Source organism: Xyrauchen texanus, chromosome 3 (assembly GCF_025860055.1).
Source record: "Xyrauchen texanus isolate HMW12.3.18 chromosome 3, RBS_HiC_50CHRs, whole genome shotgun sequence".
Classification (NCBI taxonomy): Eukaryota; Metazoa; Chordata; class Actinopteri; order Cypriniformes; family Catostomidae; genus Xyrauchen; species Xyrauchen texanus.
Window position 1 is genome coordinate 55,585,313 of NC_068278.1, and position 18,684 is coordinate 55,603,996.

Below are 18,684 nucleotides of genomic sequence, written 5' to 3' on the forward strand. Positions count from 1 at the left end.
TGTGTGTGTGTGTGTGTGTGTGTGTGTGTGCGGGTTTTTGTGTGGGTGTGTTCCGATGCAGATGGTCTGCAGTATTCCCAACAGGTGGAGCTGGAGAGAGAGCGCTGGGAGCAGGAGCAGCACCCACAGGGTGGGATTCATAATCATGATTCAGATCAGGAATGGGGTCAGGAATGGGAACGGCCACGGCGGATCTCCCCGCGCTCCATCAGTAAAGAGCGCTGGGTGGAGACCATGGTGGTGGGTGACTCCAAACTGATGGACTACCACGGGAGTGGGAACGTTGAGTCCTACATCTTCACCATCATGAACATGGTTAGAATTTATTCAGTTGAGATTCGCTTAATTTATGCTTCAGCCCAATCTGACACGACCTGTTCAATGCTAAGAATTCCATCAAGTTTGACTCATTCCTCATGCCTATACCTATACCGCTCAATTGCATCTCTGAGTGTGTGTTTAGTTCCATTATATTTGTATCACTTTTTTAAAGGTGGCTGGAATTTTTCATGATGCCAGCATCGGTAATGCTATCCATATCGTGTTGGTTCGACTCATTCTGCTACATGGAGAGGAGGTATGTCAAAATCAATCTTTGCTTTGTGTCCTAAAGACAAGCATAGACCAGCATGAATTTACATGTTGGTTTATGCTGGTCTAGATGTAGGACTATGAAGCTTTGCAGGAACAACAGCATCCAAACACAACATATGCTGGTCTTTTCAGCAGGGTCATCAGACACCATAAATATAAAGTCAGACCCTTCCAAACAGATCTTCATCTCAGAACACTCAGTCAGAACCAAACAGCTGTGAACTGTGAAGACTGTGGACGTTTAAGAACCATCACATCTTTCACTACTTTGAGGTTTGGACTTTTGTGTGTTTTCAGAAAGGGCTGAAAATCGTTCATCATGCTGATACAACTCTCACCAGCTTCTGTACCTGGCAAAAAAACCTCAATCCTCAAAGTGACACTCATCCAGCACACCATGATGTTGCTGTACTTATCACCCGGTAAAAACACACATATACACAAATGGGGGTTTCTTAAACTTCGGGCACTTTTAGCGCTGTGGACGTGCAAAGTCATTTTTCATGTTCTCACTAGTTTAATTACTTTGTCTACTAACAATGTCCAACAGTGGAAGTACATGCATCAAATGAGATGTATGTCATTTTTGTAATTTTCTGAAAGTCAAGAAAATACCACAGTGTCATTTCCAGCACATCTCAAATTCTGTATTGATTTAATAGAATTCTGTGGTGGAAAAGATGCTGATGGAATTTTTTGTAATTTTTAAAATAAAATGGCAGACTTTGTCTTGCTTAGGCTAGTATTTCATAACAAACATTTTATGGATTATAAATGCAAATAACACTTCCACACTTTTTGGCATAATTACAGCTAATGCGCCCAATAGAAATATTCTGCTTGTCTCATATTTAATCTCCAGCATGCTCTACACTGACACTTTTGTTGACTTGGTAAACAAGTACACTAACTTTTAAAAAACGTTGTTAATAGGAGCAAAATTTTTGGTGCAATGGAAATGACGCCACGACTGTGGGACAGTTGTCATTTGTATTTTTATTTATAGAAATAATTTTCACACAATAAATATTGAATTGGTTTATTTTTATTTCACTCTTTGTATAGAGTATCATAATTTTATACATGAATTATTTTGTATTTTTATCATTAATCTTCATAGTTTGATATTGAAAGTCTGGTTCAGGGTAAAGTCTATACATAAACAGCATTTGGTAAAAAGTTTCCAAATCAGTTTTAATGTGACCTTCATATATATATATATATATAAGAAAAAATATGAAATCAACCGCTGTCATATATTTATTTATATTTATATACATATACATGCTTTCATATACTGTATATAGGCATTTATATTTCTATAATATATTTCACAGTAGTGTTCTATTACACTACATTATCTAAAACTTTTTAAACACATTTTTTGTAATTTTATGTTTAATTATTGCACAAGCAGTTTTATAAATAATTAATTAACAATAAATTTAATTGAGAGAATACATTCAATATTTATTCTTTAAAAAAATAGTCACATCACATGACTGCCAGAAATGTCAGTAACAGCACCTAAAATATATAAACTTTCCCTTATACATTCATATCAATATTTACTTCATGCACATGTCTTGTAAACTACCAATTTTCATTTATATGTATATATTGATATATGCATCCGTGATGTCTATATTATAATTTTTTGTTTCGTTTTCAGTTACTGAAACATGGTCAAATCTAAATTTCCTTATTTGGGGGCCTGGGTAGCTCAGCGAGTATTGACACTGACTACCACCCCTGGAGTCGCGAGTTCGAATCCAGGGCGTGCTGAGTGACTCCAGCCAGGTCTCCTAAGCAACCAAATTGGCCCGGTTGCTAGGAAGGGTAAAGCCACATGGGGTAACCTTGTGGTCACTATAATGTGTGGTTCTCACTGTCAGTGGTGCCCCACTGACAGTGAGAACCACACATTATAGCGACCACAAGGCGAGTTGTGCGTGGATGCCACAGAGAATAGCGTGGGCCTCCACATGCGCTACGTCTCCGCGGTAATGTGCTCAACAAGCCACGTGATAAGATGTGCGGATTGACGGTCTTAGACATGGAGGCAACTGAAATTCGTCCTCCGCTAGCCGGATTGAGGCGAGTTACTACACCACGACGAGAACTTAGAGCACATTGGGAATTGGGCATTCCAATTTGGGGAGAAAAAATACAAATAAAAATGACTAAATAAATTACCATTAGAAATTATTAAATATTATGAAAACAAATCTGAATATAAACAAACCTGAATATATTAGGTTTCACCAATTAAAGTCTGTGGCAGCGGGGGCGTGGTCAAGCGCCCGTCTGGGAGAGAAAGCGGTAAGGGCGCTTACACCTGAGCTAGATTGTGTCTAACACCTGTGTCTAATTTCAGTAAGCCTGGGGAGAGCGGCATAAAAAGGCAGCAGCCACAGAGCTTCGAGAGAGAGTGTGACATGTCAGTCCAGTGTTGGCGTGTTCCCTGAAGTTAGAGAACTTTGTGTTTACTGTGACTGAGAGTTTTTGTTATTTGTGAAGCTGTGAGCACTGCTGTGTGTGTCAATTAAAGCCTTACTTCTGTTTTGGAAGCCCTGTTCCCAGTGTCCTCCTTCCCTCCTTAAAGACGAGCTTTACACTGGTGCCGAAACCCGGGATCATAGTATCCACTTGATGGAAGGAAGTCGCCCCGTAGAGTCCTCCCAGCTGGCGGAGGTCCTCCAGTCCCTGGCTGCAGTACATCAGAGCCACCAACAGTCCCTGCTTGAGCTCCGGCAGGACCAAGATCGTCGGTTCTTCGAGGTCATGCGGGCTCAAGCAGAGGACTGGCATGCGATCCGGAGTCTTCTCAGCCAGGGGGCCACTCCAGCCACAGCTGCGACCCCGGACCCCCGTGCCTCTTTGCCCCACCCGCGTTACAGAAAATGGGGGAGGCTCTGTGGCTGCTGCCTTTTTATGCCGCTCTCCCCAGGCTTACTGAAATTAGACACAGGTGTTAGACACAATCTAGCTCAGGTGTAAGCGCCCTTACCGCTTTCTCTCCCAGAAAGGCGCTTGACCATGCCACAAAGTCATTTTAAGGTTTGTATCAGGTAACAACTGCACATGTTCAACTACATTGTAAAGCCATATTAAAGTCATAAATGTCAGCTTATTGATTAATATAATGGAGCTGTGTGTTATCTATAGTCTCTGAGCTTTTAACAGCCCTAAATGCTCTTTATGCTCAACAGTTGGAATGATCTCAGCATGTTCAGCTGTGCCCAAGGCTTTGAGATTCTCCAGAGCACATGCATGCTGAACACAGCCTTTACAATTAAAAACTCTGAGCCAGTTTGGTAAAATGACAAAGAATTCAACCCCAAGCCACAACTCTTCAATTTTAGCCCTGCAGCACAAGTTTAGTAGCCTATAAAGTGATTGACACCAGCTGTTGTGTCTGACCTGATGTGAACTCTGCTGTCAGGAAGGATATCTGTGCAGGCATGAATCAACCGTGCGAGACGCTAGGCTTGTCTCACCTGTCTGGCATGTGCCAGCCACATCGTTCCTGCAATATCAATGAGGACTCGGGACTACCTGTCGCTTTCACCATAGCTCATGAGCTTGGACACAGGTGTGTGTGTGCCTTTGTTTGTTTTTCCACTTATACATTCATGCTGATTTTAAAGGGCTAGTTCACCCAAAAATCACAATTCTGTCATTTACTCACCCTCATGTTGTTCTTAATCTAAATGACACAAAAGGAGATGTTATGCAGATTGTTAGCGATTATTTTAATGTGCTTTTTATTCAGCCACTATGGTTCCTAAGCGCATATCATTAGACTAATTTCATGATCCTTCAGGGCTGCCCAATTAATCAAAATATCAACAAAACAGCCATATTGTCAGATGAGATTATTAAACTGTAAAAGGCTGGAGTTTATTTCAATTAATACATGTTCTGTGTGTGTGCTTCTGAGTGAACAGATATCTGTATACACGTGCGGAGCACATGATACGGTGTTTTCAGCGGTCTCGGTGCGGTTTGCGTGCATTTTATACTGTATAAAGCTCGTAGATCACATCTAATTTTCCACAACTCCTGTTTTCTGGGGGGTCTTTATCCACTGAAATTTCTTGGAAATATATTTTTTCAATGTTTCATCTGCAGAACAATCCAAAACACTGCAAAGAACAGTTTTAAACATTGAAGAGACTGTACTGTAAGTCTATCCCTCACAGTCTTGTTGTCATTCTGTTTAAAAATTAAAGATGGCACAACAGTGAATGATGTCTATTCCAAACATATGTAACTGCTACAAATTATCTAACTATAAAAACATGAGACAGAAATGCAGGAGATGACAACGCTTCACCAGATTTGTAATGAGGAACATTAAACTGTCAAACGCATCCTTTCAGTGCTATAGAAATATATTACTATAGTATAAAACAAATAATAATAATAATATAATAATTCAGTATTATATTAATAAACCTAACAGGATCCCAAAATAATATAGTAATTCTATATAACAATAATATCGCCGACTACCACCCCTGGAGTCACGAGTTCGAATCCAGGTTGTGCTGAGTGACTCCAGCCAGGTCTCCTAAGCAACCAAATTGGCTCGGTTGCTAGGGAGGGTAGAGTTACATGGGGTAACCTCCTCGTGGTCACGATTAGTGGTTCTCACTCTCAATGGAGCACGTGGTAAGTTGTGCGTGGATCGCGGAGGGTAGCATTAGCCTCCACATGCTGTGAGTCTCCACAGTGTCATACACAACGAGCCACGTGATAAGATGCACAGATTGGCTATCTCAGAAGCGGAGGCAACTGAGACTTGTCCTCCGCCACCCCGATTGAGGTGAGTAACTGCGCCACCACGAGGACCAACTAAATAGTGGGAATTGTGCATTTTAAATTGGTGAGAAAAGCATTTTTTATTATAGAAAAAATAAATACAAATGTTAAATTACAATAATATTCCACTGTGTTCAAAAACTTAAGTGACTGAAGTAGGGATGCACCAATATGAACATTTTTGGCCAATACCGATTTTAACAAAAACTATTGGCCAATGCCAATTCTGATATTTTGCAACTTACCTTATTAGATCACTGTTTTGCTCAGGAATTATTTTTTACATATGTACAAAGAGGTAAAAAATTTGTTTAAACAAATAATTTCTTTTTTAACATGGATTGGATCTGTTGAACACATGATAGGCCAAAATATTAAAGAAAGCCACAATGAAAGATAAGTAGAAGAAAAAAATATTTTACAAAAATATTGAAAAATAACAATATCATAGCATGAAGACTGATGTGAAAAATATATATTTTGTACATCTAAAAAGTTGTTTGCTGTTCAAAACAGCAGAACTCACTTTTTACATGTTTGTGCTGAATATAATAGAACATCACAAATTCATATTTTGCATATGAATTGACTATACACATTATGGCACAGCTTTGAGTGCCTCATTGCTTTTATAAAACAGTCACCACATTAAAAAAATAGTAAAAAGGACACATACGTTCATTAAAATGCCATAAATCATTTTAGTAAAATCATTTAATGCCATCCTTCCACCAGAAAATGTTGTCCCTGGCAGTAATCCGAACTTGGCTACTGTCAGCAATGGGTGCCGTGGGGTGATACAAATCAAAGTTCTGTGAAGAGGTCTGTGGCAGACACGCCTCTTGTTCGTTGGTGCATCCTCACGGCCCGGCCACGCCCTCCTCATCACAAGGTCAGAGCTGTGCTTTATCATGAATAAAGCACGGCTGTTGACCAACAGCATACAGGACCGGAACTATCCATTTTATAATAGATAATGTAAAATGTCCAGACCGCTAGAGGGTGCCGCTTGCTTACACAATGCTGACTGAAGTACTGACTCGAACGTCTTGAAAGCTTTTATAATCGCACAAGACCACATTGGGATTTCAATCTTAAATGCATCAATAGTGCAGGCTTAATGGATACATACCAATGTCAAAGTTTGCTGGTTTAAAAGAGTTTCGGATGGTTTTAACTCATCATGTGTGGGTAAGTGCCGCTTTCACAACTGTCACGTCTATAATGATGGTTTTTCCTCATTAATGTGAGTGTGAGAAAGAATACAAATTTAAATATTACATGTTCTTAGGAGTGCCAACCGTTCTACATTCTGTATCTATCATTATATCTGGATTGTGCATTTGAACTGAACGTTTTTACAATGCGTGTTGATAATTAAATATGCCCGTTTTTCATATTGCCGTTTTCATGCTTAAAACCAATTTGCAGATGGATTTAATTTGGTCAATAATTGAGCGATAAATATTGGTGGCCAATAGATCGGTACCCTATTCATTCATTTTTATTTCATGCATTAAACATTTTTAATCTACTTGGCACAATGGCTGCTTGATCAAAATGATGGTTCCTCTGATTAACAAAAATTACATTTATGCCATTTCTGAGAAAATACATAATTATCAAGATAAATATTGAAAATGGTCAATATTGGCTGAAATATATCGAAATATAATGGCCATATCGCCCAGCCTTTGTCACCATTCACTTTTATTGTATGGAAAAAGAAAGGGAATGGTGACTGAGACTAACACAGTTCCTACCATCTCACTCTGTGTTCCACGGAAGAAAGAAAGTCATACAGGTTGGTATGGGAACAACATAAGCCTGAGTAAATGATGACAGAATTGTCATTTTTGGGTGAACAGTCCCTTCAAGTGAGAACAGGTCAGCGTTCATAAATTATTTGAGGAATGATGTCACCTTCTTGTGCGTTACAGTTTTGGAATCCACCATGATGGACAAGGCAATGACTGTGAGCTTGTGGGGAGACATCCCTTCATCATGTCCCGCCAGCTCCACTACGACTCCTCTCCGCTCACCTGGTCATCCTGCAGTAAGGAGTACATAACACGCTTTCTTGAGTGAGAACACACACCCATGTACAGACACATGTAATTGCATGATTTTTACTTAACAAATAAACATGTATCCCAAATGGACTACTGTTTGAATAGTCCAGCCTGTTGTACACAAAGCTCTGTTATTTTCTCTCTTGCGAACTTAGTCGTGGTTGGGGTTTCTGTCTGGATGATCGCCCATCTAAAAGGGATCTGACCACCCCAGTGGCAGCACCTGGAGTTCGATACACGCCCCAGCACCAGTGCCAGTTGCAGTATGGACACAATGCCACCTTTTGCTCAGAAGTGGATGTAAGTAGTAGTGCTCAACTTATATGCATTTTTATAAATATAATGCCTATACAGATCCCTTTCTCTCCCTCTCTGTCTTTCTGTCTGTTTATCTAAATTAGCAAATACTAGTAATTCAACACAAAATTGCTGAATTTAAACGAGCGAGTCTTATTTTACTCAATATTTGAAAACAGAAAAAAATATCAGTTATCAATTGGCAAGGCTTACTGTAGATACAGTATATACACAAATTGTGATTCTCATCATTAACTCACCCTTATGACTTTTTATTTTCTGTAGAACATAAACAAAGATATTTTGAAGGCTGTATGTTTTTGTCCATACAATGCAAGTCGATGGGGTCCAAAACTTTCAAGCTCCAAAAAGGATTTAAAGGCAGCATAAATGTTCCATACAACTCTAACTGTAATTCATGTCTTCTGAAGCAATACAATTGCTTTGCCTGAGAACGGATCAAAATTAAAGTCCTTGATTTCACTTCACTTGCTGAACACATCAAATTCAAGGCTTTGACTCTGGCCTTCAGGACAGCCAATGAAACCATACACTGTTACTTCAATTCACTTCTCCAGATCTATGCTCCAACTCGCTCTCTGCTGTCGATGAGCGGCGCCTGTTGGTCCCATCTTAAGGAGGTCTATTTCACTATTGCTCACTTTCTCTGTTCCACTGTGGTGGAATGAGCTTCCAACCTTCACACGCTCTGCTGATATCATCTCAACATCCAAGCTGAAAACGCATCTGTTCCGAGAGCACTTAACCTATATATATGTATGGTATTTTATTCTATAAAGTACTGACAACATTTCTTCCAAATTTCAAATAAAAATATTGTCATTTAGAGCATTTATTTGCAGAAAATGACAACTGGTCAAAATAACAAAAAAGATTTTCTTTTCAGACCTCAAATAATGCAAAGAAAACAAGATCATATTAATTTTTAAACAACACAATACTAATGTTTGAACTTAGGAAAAGTTCAGAGGTTTTTAATGGGGTTCAGGTCTGGAGATTGTGCTGGCCATGACAGGGTCTTGATCTGGTGGTCCTCCATCCACACATTGATTGAACTGGCTGTGTGGCATGGAGCATTGTCCTGCTGGAAAATACAATCCTCAGAGTTGGGGAGCATTGTCAGAGCAGAAGGAAGCAAGTTTTCTTCCATTATAACCTTGTATGTGGCTTGATTCATGCGTCCTTCACAAAGACAAATCTGCCCGATTCCAGCCTTGCTGAAGCACCCCCAGATCATCACCGATCCTCCACCAAATTTCACTGTGAAAATTACACTGTGGCTTGAAGGCCTCTCCAGGTCTCTATCTAACCATTAGATGGATCAGGTGGAGGATCGGTGATGATCTGGGGGTGTGTGATCAAGAAGGAAGATGGATGGCCACAAGCCATCAAATAAAGCTGAGCTGCTTGAATTTTTGCACCAGGAGTGGCATAAAGTCACCCAACAGCAATGTGAAAGACTGGTAGAGAGCAATATGACCAAATATTGATTTCTGAACTCTTCCTAATTACATTAGTAGTGTTGTTTAAATATGAATATGAACTTCTTTGCATTATTCGAAGTCTGAAAACACTGCATCTTTTTTTATACTTTGACCAGTTGTCATTTTCTGCAAATAAATGCTCTAATTGACAATATTTTTATATGGAATATGGGAGAAATGTTGTCAGTACTTTAAAGAATAAAACAAAAAATGTGTTTTACTCAAACACACACCTATAAATAGTAAATCCAGAGAAACTGATCATTTTGCAGCGGTCTCTTTTTCCAGAGCGTTAAATAATTCTACGTCTCTTCTGCTGCTAGCACATATACTACTCTAGCCACCTTGAGAACTTGGCAGTACAACACTACAGATATTGTTGAACTTTGTTGCTCACTATGTTCCTTATTTGTAAGTCAGCTTTGGATAAAAGCGTCTGCTTAATGACTAAATGGAAAGCGTTATTCCTTACTGCCATCTTGAAACCTGCATTGTGTTCTGAAATTTCCGGATGTCAAGATTTATATTGAATAAGGACATACATTTTGCTTTGTTTTTCACCCAAAACTGATCGTATCACTTGAAAGTTTTGGGCCCCATTGACTTGCATTGTATTGTCAACACATCACTTCACACTAAGGACTCAAGATGGCGCCGAGTATGGCTGCTGCGTTGCGAGCTCCGTTACAACACTGCGGTTTATTGTTTGTTTTGTTTACAGTTCTTTGTTTTTTGTCTTGGATGTTGTCTGCCTTATTGTTTCACGACAGACAAGCGCTTTTGGACATTAGTTCTACAATCACACATCGAAAACCGGACTTCAAATTCCTTAATGCCGACCGCTGTTTACAAACACGCCGGTGAAGCCTACTGTCTGTGCTGCTTCGGCAGCGGAAGCGCCAGAAGGAAAAGAGGAAAGCGAGCGGCGTTCTCATCAGAGTAAGGCGTCGTGCAAATCGACCCCGCTACCCAGTATACTACTGGCAAATGTTCAGTCTCTGGACAACAAACTCTGCGAGCTGAGGCGCGGATCTCTTTCCAGCGAGAGGCGAGGGACTGCTGCGTTATGTGCCTTACAGAAACCTGGCTGTCTCACGGAGATTCCAGACTTCGGCCATCGAAATCCGCGGGCTTTTCCGTGCACCCGGCGGACAGGCGAAAGACCTCTCTGGTAAAAGCAGAGGTGGTGGTGTATGTTTTATGATCAACAAATCATGGTGTGATCAGAGGAGCGTACATTTCATCAAGTCTTTTGCTCTCCTGATCTGGAATATCTCATGCTTCTGTGTCGACCATTCTGGCTGCGAGGGAATTCACGGCGGTTATCATCACAGCTGTGTACATCCCCCATAAGCCGACACAGACCGGGCACTCAGGGAACTGTATGGGTGTATAAGTGAGCAGGAAACCGCGCACCCTGAGGCTGCGTTCATTGTTGCCGGGGACTTTAACAAAGCCAACTTCAAAGCAATGCGCCCCAAAATACCACCAACACATAAAGTTCAACACACGAGGGGACGGGTTTTGGATCATTGTTACTCTCCCTTCGGGAAGGCTACAAATCCCTCCCCGCCCCCATTTGGCAAATCGGACCATTCTTCCGTTCTGCTTCTGCCCGCTTACAGGCAGAAACTGAAACAGGAAGCACCCACCCTCAGAGCGATCCAGTGCTGGTCGGACCAATCAGACTCTGCGCTACAAGACTGTTTTGATCCGCGGACTGGGAGATGTTCGGTCCGCCTCTGATGGCGACATCGAGGTTTGCGCTGACAGCGTAGCGTGTTTCATCAGGAAGTGCGTAGAGGGCGTTGTTCCGACCAAAACTATCTGGATATACCCCAACCAGAAACCATGGGTTACTGGCGATGTTAGCGCGGCACTCACTCGCGCGGACCTCCGCTTTAATTCTCCTAACACGGAGGGCGTAAACAAGCCAGTTATGCCCTCCGTAACACTATCAGTGCAGCTAAGCGCCAGTACAGGCACAAGCTTGAAGGCCAGTTCAACACCACTGACTCTAGAAGTATGTGGCAGGGAATTAACACAATCCACGGACTACAAGCGGAATAAAGTCTCCGCCATGAACACCGCTGCATCTCTCCGGACGAACTTAATACATTTTATGCTCGTTTTGAGGACAGTAACACCGCCCTCGCGGAGAGTGCACTTCGCTGCTGGCGCTACAGAGGTTGATTCACTCTCCGTCTCTGTTGTGGATGTAACCCGATCATTCCGGCGGGTGAACATCCGTAAAGCCGCTGGTCCAGAGCGGCATTCGGGCGGCGTCATCAGAGCGTCTTGCGAATCAACTGGCTGGTGTTTTTACGGACATTTTCAATCTGTCCCTCTCCCTGTCTGTAGTCCCCACATGCTTCAAAACATCAACCATTGTGCCTGTACCGAAGCAAGCTATAATCACATGCTTAAATGACTGGCGTCCTGTTGCTCTGACCCCCATCATCAGCAAATGCTTCGAGAGGTTAATCAGAGATCACATCTGCTCTGTTCTGCCCCCCTCTTTGGACCCATTGCAGTTTGCCTACCGCAACAACCGCTCCACTGATGATGCCATTGCATCTACAATACACACTGCTCTCTCCCACCTGGAAAAAGGAACACATATGTGAGAATGCTGTTTGTAGACTACAGCTCAGCATTCAACACCATAGTGCCCTCCAAGCTTGATGAGAAACTCCGGGCTCTGGGCTTAAACAGCTCGCTGTGCAGCTGGATCCTGGATTTCCTGTCAGGCAGGCGTCAGGTGGTTAGAATGGGCAGCAACACCTCCTCATCACTGACCCTCAACACTGGAGCCCGCAGAGCTGTGTTCTCAGCCCACTCCTGTATTCCCTGTACACACATGACTGTGTGGCAACACATAGCTCAATGCCATCATTAAGTTTGCTGGCGATCACGGCGGTGGTAGGTCTGATCACTGACAATGATGAAAGAGCCTACAGAGAGGAGGTGCACACTCTGACACGCTGGTGTCAGGAGCACAACCTCTCCCTCAGCGTCAGTAAAACCAAGGAGCTTGTTGTGGACTTCAGGAAGAAAGGCGGAGAACACAGCCCCATCACCATCAATGGAGCACCGGTGGAGAGAGTCAGCAGCTTCAAGTTCCTCGGTGTCCACATTACTGAGGAACTCACATGGTCCGTCCACACTGAGGCCGTTGTGAAGAAGGCTCACCAGCGCCTCTTCTTCCTGAGGCGGCTGAGGAAGTTTGGAATGAACCACCACATCCTCACTGCGGTTCTACACCAGCACTGTAGAGAGCATCCTGACTGGCTGCATCACGCCTGGATGCGGCAATAGCACCGCGTACAACTGCAAAGCCCTGCAAAGGGTGGTCGCGAACTGCCAGGAACATCATCGGAGGTGAGCTTCCCTCCCTCCAGGACATATACACCAGGCGATTGTGTGAAAAAAGCTCGGAGGATCATCAGAGACTCCAGTCACCCAAGTCATGGGCTGTTCTCACTGCTACCATCAGGCGAGGCGGTATCGCAGCATCAGGACCCGCACCAGCCGACTACATGATAGCTTTTTCCCCAAGCAATCAGACTGTTGAACTCTTGATCTATCAGGATCAATAATTAGCACTGCACTTTATTAATCTATAATCTCACACTGGACTGTCAACATATTCTCCTCAATACAACTGCTATATATATATATATACACATATATATTTCATATACTCCCACTTATTGTATTGTATTGTATATTCTGTTCTATATTCTGCATTGTATATAATTATTGTGTTGTGTAAGTATGTGTACATCTGATTTGTAAATTGTTTTGTGTAAGTATGTGTACATTTGATATGTAAATTGTTTTGTGTAAGTATGTTGTTTATTGTAATTGGTATATGTCTCGTCACTGTCATGACTGCTATGTTGCTCGGAACTGCACACAAGAATTTCACCTACTGTTGCACTTGTGTACATGGTAGTGTGACAATAAAGTGATTTGATTTGATTTGATTTGATTGACATCATTCATCCTCCAAAATATCTTTGTTTGTGTTCCGTGGCAGAAATAAAGTCATACGAGTAAATGATGAGAGAATGATCATATTTGGATGAACTATACTTTTAAAATAGCCAAATATCGGTATATCAATATATCGGTCTATCATTAGTAGGGCTGTCACGATTATTCAATTTGGCAGATGATTAATTGTCAAACAAATTATTGCAATTATGACAATTAATAGTCTGTTTTAGGGCCCTCACAATTATGAGGATTGTTTGTTTTAGGGCCCTCACAATTATGAGGATTGTTTGTATTAGGGCCCTCACAATTATAAGGATTGTTTGTTTTAGGGCCCTCAAGATTATGAGGATTAATTGTCTGTTTTAGGGCCCTCACGATTATGAGGATTAATTGTCTGTTTTAGGGCCCTCATGATTATGAGGATTAATTGTCTGTTTTAGGGCCCTCATGATTATGAGGATTAATTGTTTGTTTTAGGGCCCACACGATTATGAGGATTAATTGTTTGTTTTAGGGCCCTCACGATTATGAGGATTGTTTGTGTTTTAGGGCCCTCACGATTATGAGGATTTATTGTGTTTTAGGGCCCTCACGATTATGAGGATTAATTGTCTGTTTTAGGGCCCTCATGATTATGAGGATTAATTGTTTGTTTTAGGGCCCACACGATTATGAGGATTGTTTGTTTTAGGGCCCTCACGATTATGAGGATTGTTTGTTTTAGGGCCCTCACGATTATGAGGATTGTTTGTTTTAGGGCCCTCACAATTATAAGGATTGTTTGTTTTAGGGCCCTCACGATTATGAGGATTGTTTGTATTTGGGCCCTCACGATTATGAGGATTAATTGTCTGTTTTAGGGCCCTCACGATTATGAGGATTAATTGTCTGTTTTAAGGCCCTCACGATTATGAGGATTAATTGTCTGTTTTAGGGCCCTCACGATTATGGGGATTAATTGTCTGTTTTAGGGCCCTCACGATTATGAGGATTAATTGTCTGTTTTAGGGCCCTCATGATTATGAGGATTAATTGTCTGTTTTAGGGCCCTCACGATTATGAGGATTAATTGTCTGTTTTAGGGCCCTCAAGATTATGAGGATTAAATGTCTGTTTTAGGGCCCTCACGATTATGAGGATTAATTGTCTGTTTTAGGGCCCTCATGATTATGAGGATTAATTGTCTGTTTTAGGGCCCTCATGATTATGAGGATTAATTGTCTGTTTTAGGGCCCTCATGATTATGAGGATTAATTGTCTGTTTTAGGGCCCTCACGATTATGAGGATTGTTTGTTTTAGGGCCCTCACAATTATAAGGATTAATTGTCTGTTTTAGGGCCCTCACGATTATGAGGATTAATTGTCTGTTTTAGGGCCCTCACAATTATAAGGATTAATTGTCTGTTTTAGGGCCCTCATGATTATGAGGATTAATTGTCTGTTTTAGGGCCCTCACGATTATGAGGATTGTTTGTTTTAGGGCCCTCACGATTATGAGGATTGTTTGTTTTAGGGCCCTCACGATTATGAGGATTAATTGTCTGTTTTAGGGCCCTCACAATTATAAGGATTAATTGTCTGTTTTAGGGCCCTCACGATTATGAGGATTAATTGTCTGTTTTAGGGCCCTCACGATTATGAGGATTAATTGTCTGTTTTAGGGCCCTCACGATTATGAGGATTAATTGTCTGTTTTAGGGCCCTCACGATTATGAGGATTAATTGTCTGTTTTAGGGCCCTCACGATTATGAGGATTAATTGTCTGTTTTAGGGCCCTCACGATTATGAGGATTGTTTGTTTTAGGGCCCTCACGATTATAAGGATTAATTGTCTGTTTTAGGGCCCTCACGATTATGAGGATTGTTTGTTTTAGGGCCCTCACGATTATAAGGATTAATTGTCTGTTTTAGGGCCCTCACGATTATGAGGATTAATTGTCTGTTTTAGGGCCCTCACGATTATGAGGATTAATTGTCTGTTTTAGGGCCCTCACGATTATGAGGATTAATTGTCTGTTTTAGGGCCCTCACGATTATGAGGATTAATTGTCTGTTTTAGGGCCCTCACGATTATGAGGATTGTTTGTTTTAGGGCCCTCACGATTATGAGGATTGTTTGTTTTAGGGCCCTCACGATTATGAGGATTAATTGTCTGTTTTAGGGCCCTCACGATTATGAGGATTAATTGTCTGTTTTAGGGCCCTCACGATTATGAGGATTAATTGTCTGTTTTAGGGCCCTCACGATTATGAGGATTAATTGTCTGTTTTAGGGCCCTCACGATTATGAGGATTAATTGTCTGTTTTAGGGCCCTCACGATTATGAGGATTAATTGTCTGTTTTAGGGCCCTCACGATTATGAGGATTAATTGTCTGTTTTAGGGCCCTCACGATTATGAGGATTGTCTGTTTTAGGGCCCTCACGATTATGAGGATTGTCTGTTTTAGGGCCCTCACGATTATGAGGATTGTCTGTTTTAGGGCCCTCACGATTATGAGGATTAATTGTCTGTTTTAGGGCCCTCACAATTATGAGGATTAATTGTCTGTTTTAGGGCCCTCACGATTATGAGGATTAATTGTCTGTTTTAGGGCCCTCACGATTATGAGGATTGTTTGTTTTAGGGCCCTCACGATTATGAGGATTGTTTGTTTTAGGGCCCTCACGATTATGAGGATTGTTTGTTTTAGGGCCCTCACGATTATGAGGATTGTTTGTTTTAGGGCCCTCACGATTATGAGGATTAATTGTCTGTTTTAGGGCCCTCATGATTATGAGGATTAATTGTCTGTTTTAGGGCCCTCACGATTATGAGGATTAATTGTCTGTTTTAGGGCCCTCACGATTATGAGGATTAATTGTCTGTTTTAGGGCCCTCATGATTATGAGGATTAATTGTCTGTTTTAGGGCCCTCACGATTATGAGGATTAATTGTCAAACAAATTCGCATACTTTTGTCATAGATGTATGTGTAAAAAGAATTTATTCATATTTAACTCATTAAATATATATTTTTATGTATTTGGCAGACGCTTTTATCCAAAGCGACTTACAGAGCCCTTATTACAGGGACAATCCCCCCGGAGCAACCTGGAGTTAAGTGTCTTGCTCAAGGACACAATGGTGGTGGCTGTGGGGATCCAACCAGCGACCTTCTGATTAACAGTTTACCAGTTATGTGCATTAGACCACTACACCACCACCACTTCGAATATATAAATGCATTATTTCCTTTAAGGCTTTAAAAACTTGTGAATGACATTAAAATTTATTTTTTAAATATTGAAATATTTCAAAATAAGTCTCCCAGCCACTGGGGGTTGCGTCAGGAAGGGCATCCAGCATAAAACCTGTGCCAAGTCAAATATGCGGATCACGGATGGTCTGCTGTGGTGACCCCTAATAGGAGCAGCCGAAAGAAGAAGAAGAAGAACACATGCCAAAATACAAAATACTCTTTCTGGTCAACTTTAGTCTTGTCCATTTTGCATTTGCACTGTTGCTGTTGGAACCCAGCAAACCTAAATAGCTATTATATTATATGATATTATGCAATAGTCAAATTTTCCTATCCAACATTCTTCAGTTTCACACATTACTTTAAATCTCTCTGATTAAACACTTAAAAACGTATTTAACATGAACAAAGACCTTTGAGATTCTGTGTTTCTTCGTTCATCTCTGATGTGATACTGCGAGTATGAACCCACAGCGACAAATAACATCTGCCATTACACCATCATTAAATAAAAGTGAAACCAGCGCACTTTGCATTCACCTAAATCCTTGTTTCTATTTTTAATGGAGTTTTGCGTGAAAATGTATGCACATGGCGCGTACATCACAACGCTTCAAGTCCGTTTCAGGAGCGGTTAATCTTCACATGCTCTTCAGGAGCTGCACTCGGCTCAGTGAGACGGTCGGAGTTCAATTGAATGAGACACTTAAATGTGCAGTATAATGAAAATATATCCAAATAATGCAAGTCAATGGGGAACAACACTTCCATGCGCCTGAAAGTACATACTGTAATGCCAGTATAAAGGTAATCCGTACATCTCATACGGTTTAATCCATGTCTTCTGAAGTGACCAAAGTGTAACTGCTTTTTCACTCTGCAGTCTCCTAGTTGACTTCATAAGCTCCATTGCACTTCCTTGTAATGTTGTATGAACTATTACTTTACATTGTCAGGTCATACAGTAATACAGGCCCTTTCGGTTCCAGAATGTGTGTCAGATTCTGTGGTGCTCAGTGAATGGATCATGCCGCTCCAAACTGGACTCGCCTATAGATGGAACCAGGTGTGGACCTGATAAGGTAAAAGAGATTTTGAAAGATTTACAGAAGGTTTATTCTTACTTATAAGTTACTTATAATATATTGGGTTGTGTGTGTGTCAGTGGTGTATCTCTGGTGAGTGTGTAATCGTAGGGAAGTTACCAGAAACGGTGAATGGAGGGTGGGGCCCCTGGAGCACCTGGTCTCACTGCTCTCGTACCTGTGGAGCTGGTGTCCAATCAGCAGATAGAGAATGCAACCAGCCAAAGTACCATGTCACTCCCTCTACTCGTTTCTTCTACTCTTTATCCCTTTTTGCTGTTCATTTATTCATCCTTCTTTGTCTGTTTCCCATCACTGGTCTTTTAGTTCACCCAAAAATAGAAAATAATCATTCCATCCTAGATTTGTATGACTTTCTTCCTTCTGCAGAACACAAACAAAGCTTTTTAGAAGGATATCTCAGCTCTGTTTGTCCATAAAATGCAAGAAAATGGTGATCAAAATTTTAAAGCTCTAATTAGCATATAGAGGCAGCATAAAAGTAATCCATTTGACTCCAGTGGTTTAATCCATGTCTTCTGAAGTGATCCAGTCGATTTTGAGTGAGAACAGACCAAAATATAACTCTTTCTCCGCAATAAATCTTGACATCAGTAGACTCTTTGGCGATCATGATTTCAAGCTCGATTACACTTCCTAGTGCCATCTAGTGCTCTTCACATGCATCAAGTACTAGGATGTGTAATCAAGCTTGAAATCATGATCATGCCTAAAGAATGCAGATGTCAAGATATACATCGAAAAAGGTGTTATATTTTGGTCTGTGGAGTCTTATGGATTACTTTTATGTGTCCTTTATGTGCTTCAAAGTTTTGGTTACCATTCACTTGCATTGTATGGAGAAACTGAGCTGAAATATTCTTCTAAAAATCTTTGTTCTGCAGAAGAAGTCACACATCTGGGATGGTATGAGGGCGAGTAAATGACGAGAGAATTTTCATTTTTGGATGAACTATTCCTTTAAGGTGTTACTAGTAGCATGCTGCTTACTGCATACTGGACAGTATATACATGTATTAAATATGGCATACTACTTT

At 41.1% G+C, this 18,684-nt stretch overlaps 1 protein-coding gene across 1 annotated transcript in view; it reads left to right on the top strand.

Annotated features, from left to right (window-relative positions):
- Nucleotides 1-18,684, top strand: part of adamts12 (ADAM metallopeptidase with thrombospondin type 1 motif, 12) — a 64,686-nt gene that overhangs the window by 20,036 nt on the left and 25,966 nt on the right. Inside the window, exons 4-11 of the mRNA XM_052111438.1 lie at nt 62-315; nt 494-577; nt 892-1,016; nt 4,040-4,189; nt 7,362-7,505; nt 7,649-7,793; nt 17,531-17,623; nt 17,707-17,852. Coding sequence (XP_051967398.1) covers nt 62-315; nt 494-577; nt 892-1,016; nt 4,040-4,189; nt 7,362-7,505; nt 7,649-7,793; nt 17,531-17,623; nt 17,707-17,852 — 1,141 coding nt within the window. The remainder of the gene's footprint in view (nt 1-61; nt 316-493; nt 578-891; nt 1,017-4,039; nt 4,190-7,361; nt 7,506-7,648; nt 7,794-17,530; nt 17,624-17,706; nt 17,853-18,684) is intronic.